This window comes from Chenopodium quinoa, unplaced genomic scaffold (genome assembly GCF_001683475.1).
Source record: "Chenopodium quinoa cultivar QQ74 unplaced genomic scaffold, ASM168347v1, whole genome shotgun sequence".
NCBI lineage: Eukaryota > Viridiplantae > Streptophyta > Magnoliopsida > Caryophyllales > Amaranthaceae > Chenopodium > Chenopodium quinoa.
The window spans coordinates 6904208-6920781 of NW_018744301.1; the positions used below are offsets into that span (position 1 = coordinate 6904208).

At 35.0% G+C, this 16574-nt stretch overlaps 1 protein-coding gene and 1 long non-coding RNA gene across 4 annotated transcripts; one reads left to right on the forward strand and one right to left on the reverse strand.

Annotated features, from left to right (window-relative positions):
- Nucleotides 1-1493: 1493 nt before the first annotated feature.
- LOC110695552 lies at nucleotides 1494-14544 on the reverse strand. 3 transcript variants are annotated; one of them, XR_002506114.1, is made up of 5 exons: nucleotides 14292-14538; nucleotides 13718-13789; nucleotides 11567-13540; nucleotides 6176-6277; nucleotides 1494-1885 (listed from the first exon to the last, which is right to left on the reverse strand). XR_002506114.1 is itself a non-coding variant. In XM_021872771.1 (4 exons), the coding sequence occupies exon 3, from the start codon at nucleotides 12900-12902 to the stop codon at nucleotides 11568-11570; it is 1335 nt and encodes a 444-aa protein (XP_021728463.1). In that variant the 5' UTR covers nucleotides 12903-13540; nucleotides 13718-13789; nucleotides 14292-14538; the 3' UTR covers nucleotides 6284-11478; nucleotide 11567. The 3 variants fall into 3 exon arrangements, 2 of the variants coding, with proteins under 2 accessions (XP_021728463.1, XP_021728465.1); XM_021872771.1 differs by lacking the exons at nucleotides 1494-1885; nucleotides 6176-6277 and adding an exon at nucleotides 6284-11478; XM_021872773.1 differs by lacking the exons at nucleotides 1494-1885; nucleotides 6176-6277 and having other exon boundaries at nucleotides 6284-13540; nucleotides 14491-14544.
- Nucleotides 1776-2504, forward strand: LOC110695553. The gene is made up of 2 exons (XR_002506115.1): nucleotides 1776-1910; nucleotides 2030-2504. It is a non-coding gene; the product is annotated as an uncharacterized LOC110695553 (long non-coding RNA).
- Nucleotides 14545-16574: the final 2030 nt, after the last annotated feature.

Consider the following 16574-nt stretch of genomic DNA (forward strand, 5'->3'; position numbering starts at 1 on the left):
CACCTGTGAGGGGCAAATGATTAGGGGATTTTTGCTCCTACCAATCGAAATGCGCCACGTGGGCCAATCAGGTCCTGCCAAGTGTCCCCCAGTTGGAACTGTCAGGGCTTGCCACGTGGCACGCGCTTATTCGTCCACCTTGGACCTATTATGTCATGACATGTGGCATACTCCATGCCTAATGGAGAAACCGGCCACCCAGGCCCAACTTCCGAGGGAAGCCCAATCAGCCCTAGGTTAACCTAAACCTAGGATTGGCGCGTTTCCCAAGGTTATAAATACCTCCCTTAATCCTCATTAAGGGGGATTACAGAAAAAACACATTGATTACACCCAGAGTTACAGGCTGATTACGCTAAAAACTCACATTAAACACTCTCACCTAGAGAGACCCACTCACTTTAATTTCCGCATTAATTACTCCTTAATCAAGTACTAACTTGACCGTTGGAGGCGGAGCTCCCACCACCAGGAGTCTCCGTTGTTTTGCAGGTACATGCGTCCGGTTCCAGTCTCGGAATTGTAACTCTCCCGCAGGACATCAGAAAACCCCGAAACAAAGGGCATATCTTAGACGTTGGAAAAAACGTAGGCACAGCTTAGAAACCGAAGAAGTTTGGGGGTATAACTTAGAAAAACCCAAGATTTTTTTTTAAAAATAAAATAAAAATTAACATTTTCATCCAATAGCCTATAAAAAGGACCATTTAAGAAAAATAAGGGGTAAAGGTGAGTATGTTCCCAAATTATGCAAATTTCGACTCGTTTTGAGCAGGTCGAGCAAAGGTGGGATTATTCTTTTTAATTTTTAGTTGACATCATTTGATTTTTACACTATTCACACAATGTGCTTTGACTCGCTTATGTAGTTTATAGATACGATAAAACATATTCATGTGGGATTTTGTATAAATCATTTCAATATATATTTAATTAATATCCACTTTTTATGATTTTACAATGTTGATAATCAGAGATATTAATCATTAAAAAAAATGTGTTGACAAGCGTGATAGTATACAGAGATAGTTTAGATATATGCATATGTATGTATGAAAGAGAGATGCTAATTTTGCTCCACACGCAGCATTTTTCTGCATGGAAAATTGAGCAACAAATCTTGATTACTCCATTTAGGCCATTGTCTTATTTAATCTCCTCCATAAAATTCCAACTAAAAACATACTTCGTATAAGAGATGACCCACTTAGAATGGTATTTTGTAGGCATTGTAGAATTGTAGTAATATTATCCTATTTTCGAGCAACTCACATGACAGAATTTTTAGCCTTTAGGACAACAAAAAAAAAAAAAAAAAAAAAGTCGGTTGTTTGATACCGGAAAAACCACCAAACCGTGGGTCACAAATGATATTGACACGAGCAAAGCAAAAAAAATTCACATCATCCAAAAAAACAGCAGAAAATTAAATAGAAAATTTTCAATATTCCAGAATTTATAAAGATCAAATTCGTCAATTCATAAAGTATATATGAACAAAAGGTGTTCACACATTTCACGAGAATCATATCTTACCTATTGGCTTTTCATGATATATTCTTATTTCAATATATTTTATTTTTTCAGGTTTAATCTAGAGACATACGTACAATTCTCACGCACCTATTTTTGAATGTTTGATAATGTTATTACGACGTCTTCCTACTGGGACCTAGACACACCAAACAGTACCCTGTCTACTGAATCTTATACCTTTGATTATATATACCACACCCAAGTATCATATTCCAATAACTTCATTAAGCTATACAAGCTAAGTGCAAACAATACAATGTCCAAAGTGGTCAGCTTTTGTATCACCTTCATTTACCTCACCTTCTTGCTAAGCTTTACTGCCGCTCGACTCGTGCATACTGATCAAGTACTGCAAAAACAACAGAGTAAACATGGTATTATAGCAATTTCTATCTTTCTCCTACCAATAACCCCTCAACAAAATTGAAAATTGTGCTTATGAGCTTAAATTGTCTGAAGTCATGATACTTTTTAATTTTTGGTTGCATGACAGGACACAAGTAAAGCTAAAATCAGAGACGAAATCAATAGTGAGATGCTGGATACTTGTTCAGGAGGTCTCTGGCGGCGCACCTTGATTATATCTACACACAGGAGCAGCCAGCAGAAACTCCATGATGACACATTAAGTACCATTCCTTAAAACCATAAGCAGCTAATATATGATAATAAGAAGAAACTTTTGTAAAAGAAGTATCCCTTCCCACTGTTCCCTTAGGTATACAAAATATAGTTATATGAGATGGTTGCATACCTGCCTCATATGTTGAGTGTTAACACCAGTAGGAGTTGAGAAAGGTATGAAAGAGTGAGCTAGCAACTCAATACAATTATGGTTATGTTCGGTTTGAAAGATTCCTATGGAATTAGAATATATTTTTCATGAAACTTAATACATATTATATTGAAGCTAGAAACTTAAATACCCATTGAATGTTTATTTATAAGAAATAGTATGATTAAGGGTTTGTTCTCATACGTTTATTTTCAGTTCAGTCAACTCGTAATTTCCTTCTCTCATAAAATATTCAGTTCAGTTCAGCTGAGTTCAGTCAATGAGAACAGGCGCTAAGTGGGATATTAGATTCATTTCAAATATGAAATTTTTATAATTTTTGCATGTATAGAATTGGAGGTTTGTACGCATCATTTTAAAATATAGACCGGGAAAAGACAAATGGGACAAACATGCAGGAACTAAGGGATATACTCCCTCCGTTCATATTATTCTTATCACTTTGATTTGTTCAATTTTAAATTTTAAACATACCTCATTACCTCTACTATCTTACACATTTACATCTTTCCAAACACCCTCTTTTACTTTGTTTGTCTTTTTCTTACATCATTTATACTTTCTTACTACATTATATATAATTTTACAGCTACCTACATTTTTCAAAAAAGGGCTATCAGCTTCACATTCAAGAATAAAGAGAAAAAAAAAAGGGGGGGGGGGGGGGGGGAATGCGGCGTTCTTCCTTTAATACCGAAAAACATTTACCACGTTTAATTTGGGAATGTAACATTCAACCTAAATAAAAAAATAACCACACATTTACAAACCTAACAAAAAAGAGACCCTAGTAAAGAAATACACTTACAACCAAGCAAATTATACAATGAAAGGTTTAAATCCCGAAAAGTGCCTATGGAATTTGAATTAAAATATGCTTCAAAAGAGTCCGTCAATGGCCGAGTTCACTTAGTTACAAGAATATCTCCTAATAAAGGCTAGTAGTAGTAAGTTAGTTGTGTTTATTAGTAAGTCTTCTTTATTTCTTGCTTGTTGGATTGCTCATAGTCAAATTACTACCTTCGTTTCAAATTAATTGCAACAATTTGACATAAAGTTGTAGTAGAAAATGTCTAATCGATGCAAATAATTTGAAACAGAGATATTAGTTGATTTTAATCAAAGGAAGTGAGGGCACTAAGAGAGGCAGCATGTAGTAAGCCACGTCCCTAGTAGCACTACTCCACTTTAGTTGCTTAGTTGCTTTACTTTAGGAACTTTGGTGAGACTTGTAGCCTATTTAAAAGCACTTTCCATTAGTTCATTTCAACGAGAGGCAGCACTAGTAATTTTCCAACGCTTATATCCTTTTATGCTATGCTTCTTATTACAACAATTTGCACAAGTGGCACAATGATGTAAAAGAAATGTACAACAACTAAATGAGTTCATGCTATGTGTAAAAACAATGAAAGAAAGAATAATAAATGATGCATCACTGGAAGAGAAATGAGTACAATCACCGAATTAAGCACACAACAGCAAAAAACAAGATACCTCTTCATCCCACATTTAGCTTCCCACATAATATTTTTTAAATATGGAAACAAATTTGACCATTAATAATTCTAATTATGCATTGACTAAAATAACTTGAATGTAAAAAATTAAATACTAAAAAAACCTTACCAGATCTCACTTGATAAGTAATTCATGGTCATAATTTATGAACTTTGAGCTTGTAAAGACAACTAATAAGTTAGGTATGGTGAGGAGGGAATAGCTTACATGCTCGCCTCCCATACTTAAGGCTTTTAGGGAGGAGCTTATCTGCCAATTTTTTTTATTTTTTTTATAGAATGATATTAGGGTATGCGACCTTAACTTTTGATGGTAGAAAAAGGGAAAGAACTAAATAATAGTGGGCACACATAGGGGAATTATGTCCATCAAATGGGGATGAACATAAAAGGAAAGTGTCGATTAAATTGGGACAAAGATTAAGTGTCACGATTAAAAAGGCACAAATTTAAGAAATCCAAGGTCCTTTTAAAATGTTTGCTTTGTCCATTTTAAGTTAACCTTTAACTTTGCTTAATTAACCTGATTTTCTAGATCTAGTATCCAAATTACTTTTAGTCCTTTCCTAAAAGGACTACCTTAAATTTCAAGAATGTAAAAGAACAACAAACTAAGATCATTGAATATTCATCACAACGTTAACCTTCTCATAAGTTTAAGGCTTTAAGCAAGTTTGTAATACCTTGATTAGTTTACTCATACACATCTCTGGATGCACCTTTCAAGCAGTTGCTTAGGATTGATAGCCCTCTTCCACAAAGATGTCAACTACTCAATTGAGTGAGATGAATATAAATTTACCAGCTTCCGATCAAAGACATCTTATTCTATGATCAACCAATGTCCTCAAATGATAATTGCATTCATCCTCAAACCATTCACCTTCATTTTAAATTAATCTTAATCTATGCAACCAAATCAAAATTTAAAAGTGTCTAAGTTAGAACAATCTCACAAAATGTACACCAAATTGCAATTCCATCATTAAATAGACATCCTTTACCGCATCGGCTCCAATGGAATCATCTTGCTTTGTACCTTGAACAAAAGGTTAGACGAAAATACACTCCAAATAACAGTTAAAAGGAAAAGAAACATTACATACATGGGTCTCAAAGAGTAAAAATAACTAACAGAAACTAATGCTACAAAACTAACCAAAAATTAAAACTAAGGAAAACGATTTGGATTTTCATAAGATGAGAGCAACACATCAACATCAACATCAACAATTCTTTTGACCTTTTTGTTCTCCTTTTTTATCTCACTAAAATACTTTGCCTTCACCTCTCTTTCTAGGCCTAGTTAATATCAACAATTAATGGTAATTACCTCTAATAACACCATCACCAAATCGCTTGTCGAAGAAAAAATCTCTTCTCCACCCTCAAGACGTAAGAAATTATATAATTGAGTGATTTATGGAAGTAATATTATTTTCACTGCAATTTCCATTCTGTCTTGTGCAATAACTAATTATTTCAATCAATTCTTCTGGGAAATAGATTTTTTTTCTACTTTATTGAGAGTTTGAGTCACAAGTTTTTTGAATTTGTAATTTTTTGGGGGGAATTAATGCTAAACTATTCTTCACTAAAATAATTTCAAAATCCATCTCTATGAAAGTTGAATAAAATTTTAAGTTGTAATTAAATTCTTACAACTGTGAGTTAAACTCATTTGTATAAATATTCTGTAATTTGCAAATTAAATTCAATGTTATGGTTCACTTTTGTATAGCATTAGGAATTTTAGTATCACCAACCATTAAAAAATCCCAAAAGTATCTAATATAAACTCCATTTATATCTAACAGAGAAATAGCATTATGACTGAAATGGGTAACAGAAATGAAAACGAGTGGGCAGCCAGCTAAGCTCAATTAAATTTGGAAGATTTTGGGAATGTATAGACTTTGAGTAGAGAGTTTTTTATAAGAAAGTTATGTAGGACAAACGAAGCAAAATCAAATGACATCCTAAAAAGCAAACTACATCAATTTTAACAGGTCCCCCCTCCCCCTCTTCTCCTCCCAGGAAGCTGTAGCTGCATGCATCAAAGATCTCCACACAAACCAGTAAGATCACAAAGCTTGAAATTAAAACCATTTGAATGGCAAGTGAATAAAAGCGGGATAGACTATAATCTGTATAGCACAGGTGCATTTGAAATGAGCTATGAAAGAAAACATCAGCTTAAGTTTAATAAAATAAATATTGTAATCTAGCCAGGCAGCCAAGTTAGCACATAGGCATGTCAATGAGGGAATTACTACAGAAAATGCACAAGAATAAACTTTAAAAAAGTATCCAAATATATTACCTTTATTTGTTCTCTGGTCAGTAGCTGTCATAGGGAATACGCATAGACCTTGTAGTCCCTCTGGATTCAGGTATAAGGCCTTTCAATTGATAATAATTCAACCTGTCATGAAAGTCAAATAGTAAAGCACCAATAAATGAGAAAAAATAGAAGAGCCTTTAACCATACCAGAGTAATGGATCAGAAATGCCCAATTTAATGGAGACGAAAATAGAAGAGACATGCATATTTATCGGTTACAACCTACGACAAAGAATACTTTTCAATAACCCAGCAAAAGAGATAGCATCAACATTTCAGCCAGAGAAAAAATACAAAAGAACCCAAAACAAAATTGCAGCAAAGCTCAACTGGTTCATCTCTAAAGCAGTAGTAATAAGGCGGAAATTTGGTTATACACTGTATAGCAGATTGATGTCCCATTCTTTGATTTTTCTCTTCTCGTTGGATTTCATGAGACCTTGCTTTTTCTGCCCCTGCTCCATTACCGCTGGCTCTACCCTATTACTCAAGCCAGAGCAACAAACATTATATAGTAGTAGTTAACTACATGGAAGGTGTGGTAAATGGCATGGGGAAATACAAGAAAAATTACAATTTCTAGGAGCTTATGGTAGAAGTTGACAAGACATGGCCAAACATCCATCAAAACTGCAAATATTCATTTCAGAATTCAGACACATGAAAACTTGCTATTCCTCTCACGATAAAATCATCAAATTTATCAGTTTCATAACACCAGAATCAAGGTTTATCATCCAAACTCCAGGTATCCCTTGATGATTAACTGATGCTTTATCCGCAGGGAACACGGATATTCTTAAAATACTACAATGGAAAGCTTATAATGACTAGATGTTGAATAAAATTAGAAGGAATTGCTCAACCACATCAAACAGCTAAACATAATTCCTTAATGCATTGTTCAAGAGGATCACACCAATACACCCACGTCAAGTGTTCTTCCAACTTAGTTGTTTAATTTGTCTGACTGAAGATATCATATTATTTACAGCATAGTAAGAGCTTGAAATATGGAAGAAGCATAATGCAGTCCCTCAAAAAATAAATTATTTGACAAAACTAAAAATTTAACAAAAACAATTAAAATAAGAGTGAGACCAGCAAAAGAATACTTCAAGATAATTTGGAAAAGAAAGCTGGAATTTACACAATCAAATGGTCCATATTAAATGAAAATACAACTTTACTAATTATCCCCAAACAAGCCCAGGAAATATATGATGAGCAATAGAACACAGATGATACTTGTCACAGTCATCTTTAAGAGCAAGAGCGGGACAAAGTACTGTTTTTTTGTCTATAAGGAACTTGCAGAAAGATTTTTCAGTTTACTGCAATATTTGCCTTTCATTGTACTGTTTTATTGAACATAAGAACCCTTTTTCCTGGTTTACAGCTCAAGATCCAGAAGAAGAAAAGAAGCAATTCTTAGATTGAAAGTAGTTTGAACTGGGTAATAGGGAGTTGAAGCACATGTTCTCATTGTACGAGGAGGACTTGATTGAATCACCATACAGGGTAAAAATTAAAGCAGCACAAACAACTAGGTCTGTTGCCCCAATTCCTAAACAATAATCTGATATATTAAAAACAATTAATCATTTCGAATGAAGAATTATTATTGGTGTTGAGAAAACATACAAAAAAAACATGTGCCAATAATAATTTTGTGAGAGCAACGCTTAAAAATAAAAAAAACTTAAGGCACACTAAAGTGATAGGGATCCTTTCACACTTTAGTTATGCCTCATTGAAGTGGGATGCAACTTAAATATAATTTATTTAAATAACATTTGTTCGCCTTAATGCACTTTAGTAAGCCACTTTGAAATCGCATTGCCTCAGCCAAAGGCACTTGACCCTATTAGGTCGTACCGCACCTTTTATACACAAGGAGAGAGCATGGCACTCTTTGCTCAGCCATTAGTGTCTTGGCGACACAACCACCCCTCCAAACCTGAGAGGGGGAGGGGGGGGGGGGGAGGGGAGTAAGCAAAGAGTAGATTAATGCCTACTTACTAAACACAAGATGCTGCAATTGAGCCAATATATGTCTTCCATCCCAATTGTAAGTTTCTAGGTTATTCACTATACATACATGTAAAACTTAAAGTAGCATACCAATACTATTATTCAAAAAATTCCTACTTTAATACTGTGTATAAACTACTTGCATACTAAAAAATGAATTATGTTAGTGAAGCGTGAAAAAAACTGTAAGAATCAAGAAACAAAGGAGGCATTAACAATAAAAAGAAAACAAATTGTCAAAAACCACCTTTTTAACACCTTTTCTGTGAAAAAACACCTTATAAAATTTACTTGTGAAAGTACACCTAAAACCAGTTTTTTTTTATTTTTTTTGCGAAGTAACACCTTAACCCGGTTTTAGAACTTTGACCCTGTTTTCCAGTGTACGTGCTCAACCCCTCCTTCCACAAAACCTCCAAAATCATAGCCTAGCCAGCCCCAGCCGCTGACACCACCACCTAGCCGACACTAGAACCATCTCTCAGTCGCCGACACCATCACCCATAAATGTAACCGCCATCACCGCCCACCCAAATCAAATGGGTCTAAAGCACTAGACAGACACTACATACTATTCCGCTTTTAAAAGGTCAAAAAAGGGTGATAATATCAGTTTGCTAAACAATTTTGCGATTAAAACTTTAGACTACCTCTCTATGGGAGTGGTCTTTCAAATAATTACTCAATTTCTTTCACAAAAGCTAAACACCATTCAAATTTATTTAAATTTCACCTCAATTTATTAGCATAATGAAAAAACTAGTCAAATAAAGAAAGAAAGAAAAAAAACTAAACAAGAAGTCCCAACAAACACATAGGAAATGCTACTAATAAGGAAAAAAAAGGCTTATAGAATAAATCTTCTCCAAAAGTCCGTGTGATTTCCAATCTTTAGCTCTTGGGATTTATAAAATAATTTGTTTTCAACCATTGTTTTGCTTCTTTAAGAAAACTAATTAGCTAAACCTAAAATTTTCACTTGCAACCACTACACCAATCTTATGTGAAGTTCTTAGTTTTAAAAGGCGCGAAGCACACCAAGGCGCAAAAGGTCCTTGGCTAGGCTCGGGTGCGTACCTTTCGTAGGTGAGGCACACCTTATTAAGACCCTAAAACCTCTAAAATGATATCTAAACTAATATTATACTTAAAGCAACATATAACTTCCATTATAAATGCATAAAGGGAAGCATAATTTGACAAAAATTATCGCTAACTCATTAAGGCGAAAAAGTATTAGACAAGTACTTAGAGTAAGACATAATCAGCATAATTAAATAAAAAGAGAAAGAAAGAAAAGCAAACATAGTTTAGTGGATGGTCTCCTAAAGCACTAAAGAGTCTCTAAATCAACATCAAAGTCTTCAACGTCTTCATAATCCACATCTTCAACAATGCCCTCCTCCCACTCATCATCATCATCATCATCATCACCACTATCAATCACCATTGGTGCCTTCCCTCTAAAAAATGATGGAGCATCCTTTTTTACCCTTGAAGCCCCTCTAGTAACATCGGTTAGCTCATTGGCCCCCCATTGGCCCCCGTGGATTTACTGACCAAACTACATGTCAAGTCATCACCTTCAAACACACGTTCATCTTCTTCCAAATTTTCATCCATTTTCCCAAATAACCATTCATTACTTTCATCGATATCTTCCAAAAGAATGGGAACAATGGTGTTTCGCCTCTCATATCGACGTTGTAAAGCTCCATTATATTTGACGTAAACCATGTCATTTAATCGAGCTTGTGCCAAACAATTTCTTTTCTTTGTATGGAGTTGTGACAAAAATGAATTATTACTTTATTAGTCAAAAGTTGCTATGAATTATAATCATTATAATATTAAAGGTAAAACTTAAAGTGTACATACATGTTGAAAAACTCCCCAATTTCTTTCACAATCGGTAGCACTACAAGTGAGGCTAGTTCCATGAAATGGCCAAAGAGTCCGATGACATATTTTAATGCATCTAACTCCATCATAATCTTATCTTGAGTTTCTACACCCGGAACCAACCTTCCAATACAATCATACAACCCCGTCTCAATTTCTTCACAACAAACATCATTGGGTTGATCATAGAAAATTGTCGGATTAAGGTAATATCCGGCCGCATGCAAAGGTCGATGAAGTTGGCAATTCCACCTTTCATCAATCTTCTTAAAAGCATCCCTAAATTAATTATCTCTATATCCAAAACTCTTTTGGATAGCCTCCTTAGCCCTATCCATGGCTTCATATATGTAGCCGATAGGTGGCTTTTTCTCTCAATCAACAATTCTAAGAACTTTAACAAGAGGCCACGTCAACTTAAGGGCATACATGACATTCCTCCAAAAGGTGTCTTGCAAAATGAGGTTTTGTACTTTCTTTCCCATCGCTTGCTTTGACCACTTTGAACCATTCCATTCTCGTGAAGCGACCATCTTCCTCAAATCATTCTTATGTTTATGATATTGAGCAAGTGTAATGAATGAAGTAGTAATCTTGTGACGGCGAGCCTATGCAAATTCCACTGGAGTTGCTCATCTATGAAACCCATAAATGCTAACTAACTTGGTTAAAGTCTTGGCGGATGATACCAAGAACCTAGGATCAAATCTTGTCGACACCATGCCCTTATAGCTCTCTCTACAATCCTACATTAATACTTCCTTCGTTTTTCAATACTTCGAAACATATATTTTTAACGTTATTTAAGAAAGTGAGTCTCAAATGATTTAGCTCACTTAAAATGGGATTGAAAGATTGTTAGGAGTGTAATTAAATGGGTTATGAGCTTAATATAAGAGCAAGTTTAGCTCCAAGTCTAACATGGGGTGACATCATCATATTGAGCCTTAAGACTTATGTTTAAGACTTCCTCCATTTTTCATCTTAAATCTCAAGCAAGTCTCAAGTTAAGGCTTGAAATTCCAAGACTTAACTTAAGACTTCTTAGGGCTAAAGTGATAGATTTGGACAAGTCTTACTGAGTCTTAACAAGAAATTAATGACATCATTTTCAATAGAGACCACAAAAAATGATGTCACTATTAATTAATGTACTCATCGAGACGAATAAAACTAGATGTCATTTTATTATGTTTGTTCTTATATATAGAGAGAGAAATTTAGAAGATTTCCTCTAATTTTTGATACTCAAAATATTCTGGATAGGACTAACATTATGAACGGAGGGAGTAATACCACAGTCATCAATACAAACCACCACCCTTCGTTGGATTATGTATGTACTCCTGACCAAACAATGGGATGACGTATCATCAATGAATTCAATACCAATAACAGCTAGGATAATATAAAAAGGAAGTCATAGATTCTCACTTTACTGGATCCGCACATTTTTAAACCTGTACATCAGCGACTCTATAGCTTTCTGAATCTTCTTTCCACACGAGTTTCCAATGGATTGTGACACTTGCTGCAGATTTTGGATACCATGGCCCAAGCTGGCGATGGAAGGCGCTGCAGGGAAAGATTCAGCAGCACATTCAATTCCATCACCATAAACAAGCAATCCCGCACAGCTCATTACACTAAAGCCAAAGGTAGCCCATGGCCTGCTACCAATCGGTTGAACCCGTCGTTTCCTCATTATCTCATAGAACGTAGTTCTCATAGCTGAGAAGCTAGTCTTTTCAGCAGAAGCTATAACACTATGAGTAATGACTCGAATTTTCTCCGCAGAAGCAGCTGCCTTAAGTGCAGAAGATGCTTTAGCCCCAGAAGTTGCGAAGCCCGGACCCACAATTTTTGATGGGCCAAGAATCTTGGTTAGTGCAAATAAAGTTGCTTTATGTGTTTGTGTAAGGAAAAGTTTTAAAGATGCTGGAACATTAACCATAACAACTTTTAAAATAGATGACACAGGGAGAGCTTTAGAAAGGGAAGATGCCCCCAGAACCGCAGTAGCACCAGAAGCAACTGCCACTACAGGTTTACCAGACAACAGACGTTTCCTTTTATCATTGATGCTTTCTGCATCTATGTCTTGGCATACAATAAGTTCTTCAACCATATCCTTAACTTCTTCAGGAATTGGAGTGTTCCAAAACTTACGAAGACCAGTTAAGCTACTAGCATCCACTACTGCTACTACTGTCTTAGACTTCTTTGCCTGACTGCGTAGGGTTTGCGCAAGAAGACAATGGGTTTTATCCTCAATCGATAACTCATTAAAATCAATCTTGCTTGGCATACATTTACCTAGTTTATGGAGTGAGAGTCTACCAGCGTTATTCAGAGCAATCCTCAGCCCCTCAACTGCAATTCTGAAGGTATAAACTTCAGACAATAGATCAGCATCAATGCCCTCTCCTTTACCCACATCAAGAAACATTTTCTGTGCATATGCCAGAGCACGACCCATAGATGGAATGTCAGCAAAAATATTATGAAGATCCAAGAGTAAGGGATAAACTGTTTGGGCAAATGGTGGGGGGGAATAATTGCACCTGGGCTCCATTATACATGACCCTTCATCCTCAGGAGAGCCAAAAATACTCGAGTTCGTCAATGATTGGGATAAGAATGGACAAACCATTGTGATCATCTGCGATTGGACATCACTGTTATAGATAAGTCCTCGGGAAATACCAACTAATGAACCCCAATCTTGAGGAATCAAGCCAGCTGGCTGCAATGCCAAAGTTTGAAGCATGTTACTGGATTTACTAGTCTCAGAAGAAGGATCAATGTCAGCACTAGCTGTCTTTATCAAAGGAGACTCAATGACCGAGAATGAAGAACCAATTTCCTCTGCCAATCTTTTTGCAACAAAGAAGTGCCCATAGAAGCCAACACCGAATATCTCTTTCAGAACCAAGTTTCCAGCAAGATTTTCATAATTGTCTTTGTTTGTTTAGTCCATAAAACACCTCATCAAAACTCTAAAAACTGAAGTTGGAACGAGATCATCCATACCGTCAACCAATTCATGATCATGAATTTCAGACAATGTATTATGACCAACTAAGGCCACAACTGCATCAGGTCGTACTTCCCTTATTAAATACTCAGCATCCCTAGCTGATCTTTCAGACAAATTTTGTGCAGCAAGAATATATACAATGGCCTCATTTTCTGGCTCACTAATAGCATAAACAAATTGCTGGGTGTGTTGAGGAAGTGAAAGTCTCCTAACCAAACAATCAGATAATGTCACTTCATCAACTCTAAGGCCCGAAAAAGGCCACAGATTTAGCAGATAATTTAGCACTGCTGAACCCATATAATTACAATCATCAAATCAAAGAATTCCCCCTAAATTCACATTAGCTGCTCAAAACAACAGTAGAGCTGCACAAAAATTCACCAAAATTTAGTGCCGCCACCTCATTACCCAATATTGACAGAAATTACCATTATAGTTAAAAACACCAAATAAAACTCCAGGTTTAAACTTTTAAGATTTAACTATCCCCAATAAGTAGTGAACAAATGCCAACACAGGATTGCAATGTATTAAGATGATACCTTTAATTCAGTACTGCCTCTCTTGATACCTCCCACCTCGCTAGTTAAGCACGGACGTGATACTGATCTAGCCTGCAGCATTTCCAAATAAAACATACTAAATTTAAAACATCATCTGTGTAAAGCTACAAATCATCAATTAATGTCCAGCCAACTGCAATCCGAAACATACGAATGGGACGATGGGTACATGTTAATGATACGCTGTTAGACTAATTTATTTAGGTAGCAAATTCCATTCCTGCGCCCATGTTCATACCATATTAGGCAATTCATTGATATTCAGTCTTTTAAGTTCCATTTGGCAAATTATTGAAATTACAGTAATCATAATTAAAACCAAACATCTTTTGGTAAGCAATCAAACAATTTTATTTTCCAAAAAAAAAAAATTATTATATCACACAAGAATTGATACCAAGTGTTGCACCAAATTAAGGTTAAAAATTAAGCCCAAACTATACATACAATCAAAATTATCAACATATAAACATCAAAATTCAAAGCTTACAAAATTGGGATGAAATCAGCACTAGGAATATAGCAGTCGATTAAAGCAATATGAAAAGGTTACCTAGAAAAAGCTGCTCAATTAGTACATAACAATAATCGCAAATTCTACACTGATTCTTTTTGAAGAAATTAAACTGTCAATTTGGCAGTGAAGTTTTCGAATTTGTTGCCTAGGGTTTATGCAAATCCAGAAATACAAGAATTCTCGAAAAGAAAATCGAGAAGGGAATAGGGGAGAAAAGGGTGGAGGCGTAGAGCACCTGGACAGAGACAGCGTTTGAATTTGCACTAATCTGTTTCCTCTAAATTCGCTCAACAAAATTAAAAACATGGTATAGTATATATAGGCGCTATTCTTTTGAGCATCTAGATAGAACAGAGCGGAGCAGATTTCAAGATAACAGAGGGAGCAAATTTCAACATTATTATTAAAACTATTATTAATGTTATTATTATTATTATTATTATTATTATAAAAAAACTTACAATTTCAATCAAATTACGAGAAATTGGTGGGGAGCCGAGATACAATCTGGACCCCACCCCCTACCTATAGCAAACTCGATCCTGCTGAAGATGTGAGCAAATGCACGAGCACCAATATCCTGAGTCTTAGCGAACACCTGAACTTGCTTCAACAACGCAACATCATCCTTCTCTAATTCCCCCAACGAAGAAAAGGAGAAAGGAAGAAAACCATAGTCAATAGCCCTTCCACTAAGCCGCCGCAGACACAACACGACCAGGAACGAAGTCAGACAAGCCCGATTGTGTCAAAGGTGAAGACCCCTTCAAGTCAACACATACATCAAGGCCTCTATCCCAGGAATAAAGCAACACATCTGCTGGTCGAAGAGCTCCGTCGTTCCCTCCAGTCAACCCAACGTTAACCTCCTTTCGAGCAGAAATCCCAGACCGAAAACAAATATCAACAAGGGTAACATTGTGCCGATGTTTAATACCCACCATCCCAGCACAAGGCACTGCATGATCCCCATCAAAAACCCACGGTGATGAAATGGAGAACAAAGGAACATCCAACCTGTAGCAAAGAACACTACGGTAAGTCTTATCATTCATAGTCTGACCCAAATCTGATATCAGGACCGTCCGCAACCAGGCTGAAGAGTGATCCCTCTGTTGGGACTTCTATAAGGCAACCTGACGCGCAGATAGGGAGAAGGTGAAATCCGCAGATGAAGTGACCTTCGTGAAAAATATATCTGCCAATTTTTTCATGAGTCTGGGGGCAGCGATCTCATTAAGGTTCCTCATAAGGTCATTGTCCACAGTCTGATTGTTAATTATTATTATTATTATTATTATTATTATTATTATTATTATTATTATTATTATTATTATTATTATTATGTGCATATATCATTGATTTAGGTGAGTGAAAACATAAATAAATGTATACCATATTTAACATATGTTAATATTAGAAAGATAAAAGACAACAATTTACTTATATTCATTTTACAAAAATTTAAAATAAAATGATTTAATGAGTAATAATGATTTTACTTATAAATATGTCTTAATCATATATTTTTAACCCTCAAAATAAAAATATACTACATGAAAACAACCTCTTTTTTTTAATTCATAAATTGTATGGAAAGATTTGAAAAATAATTCAACTCAATCAACTAACAATCTATACCCGCATTAAATATTTATATACATTGTGATTCTAATATCAAATGTTTATAAAAAGAAATTGTTATTATTATTATTATTATTATTATTTATTTTGAAATAATTGTTATAATTATTAGAAATTATTAATTAACAATATTATTAAATATTATTTTTTAATACTTTGAATTATTAAATACTAGATGAAGTGTAACACCCCCAAAATTCGAGTCTTTTAAAAACAATAAGAGTAACCTTTAACATTCAAAAACCCAACCATCGAACTCCGGGAGTGTTACTGATACACTTATTTTCCGTAGAAAATAAATGCAAAGCAAATTGAAATAATAATTAAATAATCTAAGTGGTCTAATTGGCGGCAAAATAAATAGTCATTACATCAAAAATGCAATTATTTTGAAACCAATAGTTGAAAGGAATTAATTAAATTCGGAAATAAACTAAGTTGTCTTAGCTACGTGATTATTCTAACGTCTCCTCACACGTAACCGAGTACCTTCTTACCAACTTGCAAAATAAATCAGAATACAAGAAAAGAGAGAAAACTCCCAAAATCAAATAAACTGAGTAATTCCAACTCCATCCCGTAAAATAAATAATTTTAGTTCAAAACATTATATACATAATATAGTCCCATAAATATTTTAATACTCAACCAAGTTCAAATAGTCACATAACATAT